The sequence below is a fragment of the Heptranchias perlo genome, chromosome 1 (assembly GCF_035084215.1).
Source record: "Heptranchias perlo isolate sHepPer1 chromosome 1, sHepPer1.hap1, whole genome shotgun sequence".
Taxonomy (NCBI): Eukaryota; Metazoa; Chordata; class Chondrichthyes; order Hexanchiformes; family Hexanchidae; genus Heptranchias; species Heptranchias perlo.
In genome coordinates this window covers 144,218,968-144,231,782 of record NC_090325.1, presented here as the reverse complement: position 1 = coordinate 144,231,782, position 12,815 = coordinate 144,218,968, and the positions used below count along the sequence as shown (strand labels likewise).

At 45.7% G+C, this 12,815-nt stretch overlaps 1 protein-coding gene across 2 annotated transcripts in view; it reads right to left on the bottom strand.

Annotated features, from left to right (window-relative positions):
• prmt9 (protein arginine methyltransferase 9) overlaps positions 1 to 12,815 on the bottom strand; it is a 49,711-nt gene that overhangs the window by 24,404 nt on the left and 12,492 nt on the right. The window contains exon 3 of one of the 2 annotated variants that reach the window (XM_067992232.1): positions 10,664 to 10,831. In XM_067992232.1, the coding sequence (XP_067848333.1) occupies positions 10,664 to 10,831 (168 nt within the window). Of the gene's footprint in view, positions 1 to 10,663; positions 10,832 to 12,815 lie in introns of those variants that run through there. The other variant, XM_067992246.1, reaches the window with a different exon arrangement.

The window sequence follows — 12,815 nt, the reverse complement described above, 5'->3', positions numbered from 1 at the left end:
AAGAGAACAGCGTCCACGACGCCACACAACCCTGCCACGGTAACCTCTGCAAGACATGCCAGATCATCGACACAGATACCACCATCACACGAGATGACACCACCCACCAGGTGCATGGTTCATACTCCTGTGACTCAGCCAACGTTGTCTACCTCATACGTTGCAGGAAAGGATGCCCCAGAGCATGGTACATTGGCGAGACCATGCAGACGCTGCGACAACGGATGAACGGACACCGCGCAACAATCGCCAAACAGGAGGGTTCCCTCCCAGTCGGGGAACACTTCAGCAGTCATGGACATTCATCCACCGACCTTCGGGTAAGCGTACTCCAAGGCGGCCTTCGAGACACACGACAACGCAAAATCGTCGAGCAGAAATTGATAGCCAAGTTCCGCACCCATGAGGACGGCCTCAACCGGGATCTTGGGTTCATGTCACGCTACACGTTACCCCACCAGCGAACAAATGTTATCTGTTTTTAATATAATGGGTCATTTGCTGGCTCTCTCTGCCTTCCGGATGTTTCTGCCTCTCTCTGTGTTTTTTTTTCTCTGTTTTTTTTCCCTGTTTGTTTTTTTGTTGAATGTGTATTCGGAGGTTCTGCAGGTAACACCTCTCTGTCTGAACACGGTGATTGCCTTGGCAACGGGCAGTTGCAGGGGCAGTCTGTAAACACCATGTATTATTGTTCAATATGTATAAATGCGTAGGCTTCAAGGAGATCTTGAAACATTTGCCTGAGGAAGGAGAAAATCTCCGAAAGCTTGTGAATTTAAAATAAAATTGCTGGACTATAACTTGGTGTTGTAAAATTGTTTACAATTGTCAACCCCAGTCCATCACCGGCATCTCCACATTAGGATTCATCAAGTTACATCGAGTCTACAGCACAGAAACAGGCCATTAGGCCCAACTGGTCTATGCTGGCGTTTATGCTCCACATGAGCCTCCTCCCAACCTACTTCATCTAACCCTATCAACCATATCCTTCTATTCCTTTCTCCCCCATGTGCTTATCTAGCATCCCCTTAAATGCATCTATAATTTATTTGCCTCAACTTCTCCTTGTGGTAGTGTGTACCACATTCCCGATTCAAAAACAGAAGTGAATGCAACAACTACAGTAATGGCAAAAAACTAAGCAAAACATTCTGAAGAAGCTTGCAAAAACACCAAGAGCTACAGAAACAAAACTTAACTTGATTAGAACCATTGAAGCAACAAAAGAATTACCCTATCTTCGTGTTGCGATAGTATTAACTGCTACCAACAAGAAGAAAAAGAACAGAGATGTAGCTCTGAAATAAGGCCCTACATGCAATACACTTTGATGGATGCAACCACATGGAGCAATTACTATGATGATAAAAAGTTTTAAAAGGACAGCAGCCCAATGTTTACCTTGGTTATGAATTTGAAACATGTCAATTATATATGCTTAATAGTAATATCCTACATCAATGCATGTAAGCAAGTCACTTAGGTAATCACATCCTAAAAAGGAAGGAGTCATTCTTTAAAAAAAAATCTTAAATGATGGAACCTCCAAATTTACTTTTGCCTCAGTGTACATAACTCAAAGAAATTCTTAAGGTCCTTTGTCAAGTTGGGAAAATTTCCAAAACAGAACCAATAAAGGCATACTTTCACTGAAGTAACTATTCCTGCAGGATTCCCTTCAAGGTTTTGTACACTGCTTCACTGGATGTCCAACCCTTAATTATATCACTGACTCCACTATCTGTTTTTCAGACCAAACCTTGAATAATCTGACCTTGTGGTCGAAACTTGTACTTTTGATCAAGTTAGTTTTAGGCCATCCCACGGTAATTGTGTCAATTTTAGTAACTGGATATATACCGTCCATTAATTCATCTTAATCTGCTTTTGGGGAAATCATCAAATGGTTAGATCACTCAGTGATCGGGATAACACTGTCAGTCACAGTTTGTCTGGACAGGTAAGGAGCAATTGCTTCTCAAAACAGTAAGAATGGAATACCTTGCTTTAATGTTCTCATGACTTTGCAATTGGCGGTATTAACATCACCAGCTCTATCCTGAACTATAACGAACTTGAGAGCAGTTTGTTTTTGCTGTGGATTAATATCCAATAATAAATGAACAGAGAGTACCCGGTGATAAAAAATGATCAAATATTTTCCTCCTGTTTTTGTTTAGCTTTTAACACCTTCATCAAGCATCAGCATTTTTGTTCAGTGATGAGGGGGCCGATTTTTGGATGGCCGAGCGGGTGTGTTGGGGGGAGGGGGGGGGGGTCTCCTAAAATGGCGGAATTCTGGAGCGGGTTCGGAGCCCGGCTCCAACCTGCTGACTTCCGGGTTCCCCAATGACGCGTTCGGGTGCGCACGCAGCTCCCGGATGAGAGACTCCCATCGGCAATTAAAGCTGGTGGGATGATCATTTACGTTGTTATTTAGGTACTTGAGATACTTGACAGACCTCATTGACTGGAGATTTTGGCAGGGGTGCAATTTTGAAGGATCCTCAGCATGTTTCCCGTGCTGTGGGAAACACTCCCTGTTGGAACAGACGTGTTTCAGCCAGCAGTCAGTGGGAGATGCAAAGGATTATTTGACAGTTGGGGGGAATACCTCATTTATTGCAGCAGGGCACTCTGTCACTTCAGAGAAAGTTTTGGCTGCAACACCTTTGTCTTTCCACTCAAAATTATTAATTTATACCCAAAACTCTGCTGTGCAAACACATTTACCTACTTTGCGGACCCCCTCAATCTCACACCGTCAGGATGGGGGGTGCCTTTGCTGCATTCATCACTTCATCCGAGGACGAGCAACATCACCAGCCTCGCCAGGCACGCCGTCCACCTCCGCCACGTGGAGCTCCACAACACAGTGCAGTGCCACAGCCACCTGCACAAAATAGTCATGCAACTACACCTACACCCACTGTAGAGTGACCCAATGGGTGGCATCAAGTGTGGGTGTTCAGTGAACCTCATGAAAGGGACTTATTACACAAGCCAGTCAAGAATGGTTAAGACGTGGCAGTAGTGATGACAATATTAATATTTAATGTGCCATTAACAAAAATCAACTATAAATAAAAAACATGACAAACCGTCAAACACACTTGTGCATTCCCTATGTGATCATAAAACCTTTGCCTTATGCTTACGACCACTCCTACATGGTCCTTCCCCTATGGCTGCAGCAGAGGTAGTGGCAGGTTGCTCTTGTTCATGCCCTGACTGATTAGATGCTTTGGGCCAACGCCCTCTGGGTTTCAGTGCCCATGAGGGCCCCTCCAAAGACTGCTCCACCTGCACCTGTGCAGGGACAGACTCGACCACTTGGAGAGGAGGCAGCATTGTGATACTGGTTGAGAGGGGGACAACGGGTGAGACGTGGGAGCACTTTGAGTGGCGTCCCCACTTCCATGTCCCCTTTCGCCATCATCCCTCTCTTGGGCCAGGCCCACAGCACTCCTACCACCCTGCTGGACGACAGTTTGGAGGACATGTGTGAAGCCTTGTAAGGGCAGTGCTAGTGTATCTGCCTGCCTGTTTACGGCGGCAGAAAGTTGATCACCCTGAGTCCAAAGGGCCTTTGTCAGGGCCTCAGTGGACTCATTGGTGAGCCGTGCTTGAAGCTCAATGGAGGCTAGCCTTCCCTCCATCGCAGACATTCCCGCATTTACCCTGACACTATCTCAGAGATTCCCTCCTGTACCTGTGCCACAATTCCACTCATGCAGGAGTTGGACTCCTCCATCCTCTGCGCGATTGTGGAGAGTGCGCGCGGCACCTGTTCCAGCACCGCGCAAATGTGCTACTGCCCCTCGATCATTCTCTTTTTAAAGGATGGCCCCCAGGGTTCAGCATCTGTGTCCAGCTGATAATAGCCTGGAGAAGAGTGCTCCCACCGACTAGGACGAGGACTCTCCACAGCTGCCCCTGCCACCAGTGTCTGTTCGTGCTCACATGTGTGTGGTGACTCGCCATGTGCAACCCCAACTAAGTGAGGACGGGGACCCACCGAGGTGTATGTATCTGCGCTGGTGGATAGCTCGCTCAGATGTGACGGTGCCCCCTCAGAGGCCGGCAGGTCCTCTGAGGAATCACCCTCCGTCAACACGGCGGTCGCTGAAGGCCCTGTAAGAGAACAGAAGGCAATATTAAGCATGATGACAGATGTTGAGGTGCTGAAGATGGCAAGGCATGTTAACAGCATTTGCTATTGTGAGTGCTGAATGTTAAAGTTCTGTCACCAGCCGTTTGTCGGGTGGCAGTCTTGGCGTTCCCGACGGACAGACGCTCGAGGGTGCGGCTTAGTTCAAGAGCCTCATGCTCCACCTCCGTGAGGACGACCTTGTGTTGCAGCCTCCCTCCGATGTTCGCCCTCTCCCGTGCATTCTGGGCTCTCTGGCGTGAGTGAGGGATGGTGACATGGCCAACTGCTGAATGCATTGGTTTGGGTGAGGCTGACCGTGAAAGAGATGCATCAGAGGGTGAGTATGAAACAGAGTCATGAGATTGTATGAGGATTGGGTTGAGTGGTAGTGGTGGGATGAGTACTGGGGAGGTGAGTAAGTGCAGGTAAGTTGAGGATGAGGTTTGAGTGGGTGTGAGGAGTGATGTGATAGAGTAGTGTTGGCACTGCAGAAGGAGTTATGGGATGGAGGCGGTGATTTGGAAGACGGAATGTAGGAGAATGAGTAAGTGTACTCACTTTGGCTGACCTAGTTAGGTCATTGAAGCGCTTCCTGCACTGGATGCAGGTGCGGGAGACGTTGCTGCTGCTGGTGACCTCCTCTGCCACCTCGACCCAGGCCTTCTTGGTGGCAGAGGCAGGTCACTTCCTCCCATCCACTGGGTAGAAAATCTCCCTCCTCCTCCTCACCCCATCCAGTAGGACCTGGAGTGAGGCATCGTTAAATCTGGGAGCAGCCTTTCCACTGGTCTGCTCCATGCTGTACATTTGGTTGTTCGCTGCAGGAGCAGCATTGGAGGACTGCCCCTTTAAGTAGGGCTCCTCCAGCTGACAGCCTGTGATGCAGGTGCGCAGTCCGCCCGCTGCGCAGGTTGACGACGGGAAACCCGGAAGCCATGGTAAGTGGCTTCAATTTACCCGCGATCGCGTGGGGAACGGACGGATTTCACTGGGCGGGTTGCCCAGTCGCCCCCCCCACCTCCGCTGCCATCCCGCCTCCCTGGTAATATCAGGGCCGAGATGTCTAATTTACTGCCACAGTACTTTGAAGAAGACAAAATATTTTGGCATGCTAAGGTCTTGATTGATGATGCACCTCAAGAAAACTTTCTGCATCTCATCAGGACACACTGCAAGAAGAAGGTTACTTGCTTCTCATCAAAAAAAGTAATTAAGTTAAAAGGTGCTTCGAGCAAGGCATGAATGAAATGTAACTAAATGTCTGTTGCGAGTTCAATCTGCCCAAATCCAGACAATGTATATCTACACTCATCAGCAATACTCTCAGTTTGTCACCCTTATGCTGTAGTGTCTGTAGACTGTAAAGATTGTTCAACCAATCACTTTTATCTGACAGACCAGCCTTCAAAGCAAAGAATTAGGAATATAAAAAGGCAGCACACTGTGTGTAATAAGTTCAGTTTATCTTGTTGGGGTACCTGGGTGAACTAAATGCTGTAAGCTTATCATAGAATCACAGACTGATACAGCACAGAAAGAGGCCATTCGGCCCTTCGTGCTTGCTCTATGAAAAAGCTATCCAATTAGTCCCATTCCCCTTCCCTTTCCCCATAGCCCTGAAAATTTTTCCCCTTCAAATATTTATCCAATTCACTTTTGAAAGTTATTGTTGAATCTGCTTTCACCATCCTTTCAGGTTGTGGATTCCAGATCATAACAACTCGGTGCGTAAAAAATTCTCCTCATCTCGCCCCAAGTTCTTTTGCCAATTACCTTAAATCTGTGTCCTCTGGCTTCATGATTTTGAACACCTCTATTGACTCTCCCCTTAACTTTCTCTGCTCTCAGAAGAATAATCCCAGCTTCTCTAGTCTCTCCACATAACTGAAGTCCCACATCCCTAGTACCATTCTAGTAAATCTCCTCTGCACCCTCTCTAAGGCACTGACATCCTTCCTAAAGTGTGGTGTCCAGAATTCAACACAATACTCCAGCTGGGGCCTAACCAGTGATTTAAAAAGGTTTAGCATAACTTCCTTGCTTTTGTACTCTGGGGGGGGATTTTAAGCCCCCACAATGGGCGGGAGAGGGGTGGGGTGAGGTAGGTTCAAATTTCAAAAATCTGAAACCCGCGCTCACATCCGGTTTTAACGGAGACGGGTTGTGGGGCAGGCGACTAACCTCTCAAGAGGCGGGACAATTATTTAAATATGCTAATGAGGCTGCGTGCCGCAAATTTTAACAGACTTTTACTTTTTTTTTATTCGTTCATGGGATGTGGGCGTCGCTGGCAAGGCCAGCATTTATTGCCCATCCCTAATTACCCTTGAGAAGATGGTGGTGAGCCGCCTTCTTGAACCGCTGCAGTCCGTGTGGTGAAGGTTCTCCCACAATGCTGTTAGGAAGGGAGTTCCAGGATTTTGACCCAGTGATGATGAAGGAACGGCGATATATTTCCAAGTCGGGATGGTGTGTGACTTGGAGGGGAACATGCAGGTGGTGTTGTTCCCATATGCCTGCTGCTCTTATCTTCTAGGTGGTAGAAGGTGGTAGAAGTCGCGGGTTTAGAAGGTGCTGTCGAAGAAGCCTTGGCGAGTTGCTGCAGTGCATCCTGTGGATGGTACACACTGCAGCCACAGTGCGCCGGTGGTGAAGGGAGTGAATGTTTAGGGTGGTGGATGGGGTGCCAATCAAGCAGACTGCTTTGTCCTGGATGATGTCGAGCTTCTTGAGTGTTGTTGGAGCTGCACTCATCCAGGCAAGTGGAGAGTATTCCATCACATTCCTGACTTGTACCTTGTAGATGGTGGAAAGGCTTTGGGGAGTCAGGAGGTGAGTCACTCGCTGCAGAATACCCAGCCTCTGACCTGCTCTTGTAGCCATAGTATTTATGTGGCTGGTCCAGTTAAGTTTCTGGTCAATGGTGACTCACAGGATGTTGATGGTGGGGGATTCGGCAATGGTAATGCCGTTGAATGTCAAGGGGAGGTGCTTAGACTCTCTCTTGTTGGAGATGGTCATTGCCTGGCACTTGTCTGGCGCGAATGCTACTTGCCACTTATCAGCCCAAGCCTGGATGTTGTCCAGGTCTTGATGCATGTGGGCACAGACTGCTTCATTATCTGAGGGGTTGCAAATGGAACTGAACACTGCAATCATCAGCGAACATCCCCATTTCTGACCTTATGATGGAGGGAAGATCATTGATGAAGCAACTGAAGATGGTTGGGCCTAGGACACTGCCCTGAGGAACTCCTGCAGCAATGTCCTGGGGCTGAGATGATTGGCCTCCAACAACCACTTCCTTTGTGCTAGGTATGACTCCAGCCACTGGGGAGTTTTCCCCCTGATTCCCACTGACTTCAATTTTACTCGGGCTCCTTGGTGCCACACTCGGTCAAATGCTGCCTTGATGTCAAGGGCAGTCACTCTCACCTCACCTCTGGAATTCAGCTCTTTTGTCCATGTTTGGACCAAGGCTGTAATGAGGTCTGGAGCTGAGCGGTCCTGGCGGAACCCAATCTGAGCATCGGTGAGCAGGTTATGGGTAAGTGCCGCTTGATAGCACTGTCGACGACACCTTCCATCACTTTGCTGATGATTGAGAATAGGCTGATGGGGTGGTAATTGGCCGGATTGGATTTGACCTGCTTTTTGTGGACAGGACATACCTGGGCAATTTTCCACATTGTCGGGTAGATGCCAGTGTTGTAGCTGTACTGGAACGGTTTGGCTAGAGGTGCAGATAATTCTGGAGCACAAGTCTTCAGCACTACAGCCGGGTTGCTGTCGGGGCCCATAGCCTTTGCCATATCCAGTGCACTCAGCCGTTTCTTGATATCACGTGGAGTGAATCGAATTGGCTGAAGACTGGCTTCAGTGATGGTGGGGATATCGGGAGGAGGCCGAGATGAATCATCCACTCGGCACTTCTGGCTGAAGATGGTTGCAAACACTTCAGCCTTGTCTTTTGCACTCATGTGCTGGATTCTGCCATCATTGAGGATGGGGATGTTTACAGAGCCTCCTCCTCCCATTTGTTGTTTAATTGTCCACCACCATTCACGACTGGATGTGGCAGGACTGCAAAGCTCTCTCGAGGTTCAGCTTTGTTAATACCTGCAGTGAAAGGTGCATTAGACCAGCAGCTTCAGTAGCACATTTGCAGCATTGTGGATCAGATCAGATCGGAGTTGAACTAGATGGTGCACGTTGAAAATTATCGCAACCTGTATTCCGGCCATCCTCTGCATTGGACACATTGGATCCCAAACAAAAAAAAACCCAAAGCCCATCCTTTACCAGCAACGCAAGCAAGACAATGCCCAGGGAGTTAACGCGGAACCCAATGCGGAAAATATGGATCCCTTACAAGGATGAGGCACCGGCATTGCCATCCCGATCATCTGTTCCACACCTGACTAATTCCCCCACGGTGATTGTGATGGTAGGACTGCCAGCTAGGGGAAAGACCTATATTGCTAAGAAACTCAATCGCTACCTCAACTGGATTGGAGCCCCAACTAAAGTCTTTAATGTTGGAGAGTACCGTCGAGAGGCTGTAAAATGGTACCAATCCTATGACTTCTTTCGTCATGACAACGAAGATGCTATGAAAATTTTACATTTAACAGCTGAGGGCCGGGTTTCCCAGGATTTGGGAAACCCGGCAGCTGAAGGGAGGCAAGAACAGCCGGATCCAGCAGATAAGAGCCTTTCCAGCACTGCTTGTGGGCCAGAAGGGGCAGGAGTTCATCCCCCCGCCCCCCTCACCCCCCACTTGGCCCTCCGAGCAATCCAGCCGTGATCGGCCTCCCTCCCTGCGATCCGCCTACTCTCTCCCTGCGATCTGAAGTCCCCCACCAACTCACGATCCGAAGCCCCCCACTGTCCCGCGATCTCTTCAACCCCCCCCCCCCACGATCTGCCCCCAACCCATGATCTCTTCAACCCTCCCCGCCCCGCAATCTCCCCCCCTCCACGATCTCCCCTCTGACCTACTATCTCTTAAACCCCACCCCCGGCGATCTCCCCCCTGACCCGCAATCTCTTCAATTTTGCTAACAAGTCTATTATGTGGCACTTTATCAAATGCCTTTTGACAGTCCATATACACAACATCAACCGCATTACCTTCATCAACCCTCTCCGTTACTTCATCAAAGAACTCTCAAGTTATTCAAACATGATTTTCCTTTAACAAATCCATGCTGGATCTCATTTATTAACCCATATGTTTCCAAGTGACAATTAATTTTGTCTCAGGTTATTGTCTCTAAAAGTTTCCCCACCACCAACGTTAGGCTGACTGGCCTGTACTTGCCGGGTTTATCCCGCTCTCCTTTTTTGAACAGGGGTTTAACATTTGCAATCCTCCAGTCCTCTGGCACCACTCCCACTTCTAAGGAGGATTGGAAGATTGTGGCCAGAGACTCCGCTATCCCTACCTTTATTTCCCTCAACAACCTAGCATGCACCCCATCTGGACCGGGTGACTTCTCTACTTTGAGTGCTTCCAACCTATGTAATGCTTATGTAACTTGCATTCTGTTTTGTTGAGAAACAAGATTGCTTATTTCTTTGAGAAGTACACCATCTCAAGTTCTATAAAAATTCATAATGTCTTGTCTGACTAGTTTGTTTGATTAACTTTTCAGACTTCTAATACTGTTTTGGACTTTTCAATAACTCGCCTATACTATGTACATTTGTAAATAATTCTATTTGTGAATAAACCTGTCTAATAGTTTAGTCCCATTACAAAAAGCGTCTGGTATGACTGATATTACCAGTTTTCAGAAGTGACGCGAGATGCAGTGGAACTTTACATACAAGTAGCAAATTCATAATAAAAGGATTGTTTTCCCTGCAGTATACTATTTTCCATACACTAAATGCATATGGTTAAATTTCAGATCATAGTGAGCTTGTTCACCTATGAAAGTTGTCTTTTGCAAGTTGAATGAGGAAAAAGCACTGGGAGTAAGCCCACATGGTAACAGGCCCAAACAGTTAAACATAATAGAAAGTTGACCTCTTTATATTCCACCCATCCATTAAACTCAGGTCGCAGAGGGGAAAACATTATCATCCTAACCCAATATACTACCTCTGCACCTAGCTCTAACCTAAAACCTATGACTGTCTGTGCTTGTCTAAATTTCTCTGATTCGCCTTTGTTATAATTACTATTAGTAATTTAAAGAAAACCATTTCGTAAACTATGGAACAGTTACAAGATGAAATACAAAAGCATTTATTGAAAATTCAAAGTATATCCTGTAATCCCATTTCAGGAGTAGAAACCCTTGTTTTGCTGGATGCAGCTTTAACAAGCCAAAGCTGAGGCACAAATTTTAGAATTGCAATACTTCACTGTAGGACTAGAAAACACACCAAAATAAGTTTCTCCGTTATGGCTTTTGGCTATGGCGTGGAGTTTTAAACCTAGAAGCATAGCTTTCAAAGCAGAACACACTGTTTTTGTTAGGTTGTGACTGCACGCACCTGCTGGAGAGATCTTTAGGTACTTCCATGTCCAACGATTTCATATGCAGAATCTTGATCTCTCCTGCCAGTTGGTTGGAAGCTACCACTTCACAGGCAAGTTCATACATAGTCTTGGACAGCTCACAAGCATACACATGGGAAGCTCCAGCCTTTCTTGCAAACATACTGAATGACAGAGGAAAAAAATGAGATTTGAGAGAGGAAGGAAAAATATGGCTAACAAATTTATTTGGTTGTCTTAAGTCTATCACCTATATTTCTTCAACTCCAACCTTGTGATTGACAATTAGGTTCCCAGAAATTATTTCTTGTGGGTATGAAGATGCAGATTACATTTTTGTATGTTCTAAAGAGTACCCTGTTTCCACCAATGCATTGATTCTAGACTTATATGTTTCTGCAACCCCTCCCAAACCATTTTACAAGTAATTTTTAATACCTTATTTGATCCTCCATCTCAGATTATTCTAACATTTTTGTGCCTTTACCAGTCTTGAAACAAATGTTTGATATGAGAGTAAAGTATGAATTTACAAAGGCATTCAATTTTCCTTTACACTGGGGAAGTAACTTAACTCTGCAAGGTACTTTCCCCAAAAAGCCCAGTTCAGTTTGGAAACCAGTCTAAGGTGCAGCATACCAATACAGTAAGATAATTGGGGTACTGTTATAAGTCCACACTACTGATGGGGAGGCTTACCATTTTATATATATATTGCTGGCAAGGCCACATTTATTTCCCATCCCTAGTAGCCCTGAGAAGGTGGTGTGCACCATCATCACAAGCACTGCAGTCCTTGTGATGATGGTGCTCCCACAATGACATTAGGTAGGGAATTCCAAGATATTGACCCAGCGACAAAGAAGGAACAGTGACATATCTCCAAGTCAGGATGGTGTGCCACTTGGAGGGGAACTTGAAGGTGATGCTGTTCCTGCGACAGTGCTGTTCTTGTCCTTCTCAGTGGCAGAGGTAGCAGGGGAGCGATGTTCTGTTAAATAACATTGGTGAGTTGATGCAGTGTGCCAGTACAAATTGGAAATTTGGGTACATGATGTCCATTATTTTACAAGTACTAACATTTCCAAATGATCACAAAAATAAATTTAGACAAAGAAAGAAGCAAGGAACAATGAAGCAGAGAACATGAATACAAAAGGAATGATGGATAATAGAAAAAGTAAAGAAAAGCAAGACAGAGAAGGTTAGTGGTAAAGAGAGGAAGAAATGGAAGGATGGCATAAAGCAAGGAAAAATATAAAAGAATGAAAAAGAAATTGACTATCATTTCTCACTTTCCTTCACCCATCAGTCTCTGGCAATAACCACGTACTCATTTCTTCTGCCTCGCCTGGCCCTTGCTATCTTAATTTCTATTCCCTGTATCTCATCTTTTCTCAGTTGATATTTCTCTTTCTAGAGGACTATTCTTCCCACCTCAACTACGTTTTCTCCATTTCCTCCCTTCTCACAATCACCGCAAATCAGAAATGTACACCTGTTATACAATGCATCACTGAGGTTAAGCAGTCCTACATCAATCCATTCACCACACTTTTGCACACTGTGTTGTTTGAGGCTAAGAAAATAATTTCTGTTGCAATTATATTTCATGCACTGTGTATGCCATCAGTAGGGGATACCGAGTATATCAGTATGCAAACAAAAAGATTTAATTCCACTGAGTTTGGACTTATTTCTCCAAGTTTATTAAGACAACCCAATTTGCAAACACTTAGAATAATTGCAGGTATTCAGAGTACTTCCAAAAGCTTCATTGTTGTTCACCAACAAACCATGAATTACAAAATCATTCTAGTCACACCAAAAAAAATGTTAAAACTATTTTCCAAATATCATATTAAAATCTAATAGGAGTGCAATTCCAATTAATTGAAATTAAAGAACTGCAACTGATATTTTTGTTAAATTATATTTTAAATGAATTCTAGTGATGGCCAAGTCAACAGATGATAGCACTGGTGACAAAACACTGACACTCAATGTCAAACACAGCAAACTTGTTTAGGGCAGTTAGAATTTTTCCAGTTCTCATGTCTGAGTAACAGTTTGCCTGGAGTTGAGAGATTTTGATCTATGGACTCATGCTCACCAGGAATCTGATTGAGAGCACATAAACTATTTCCT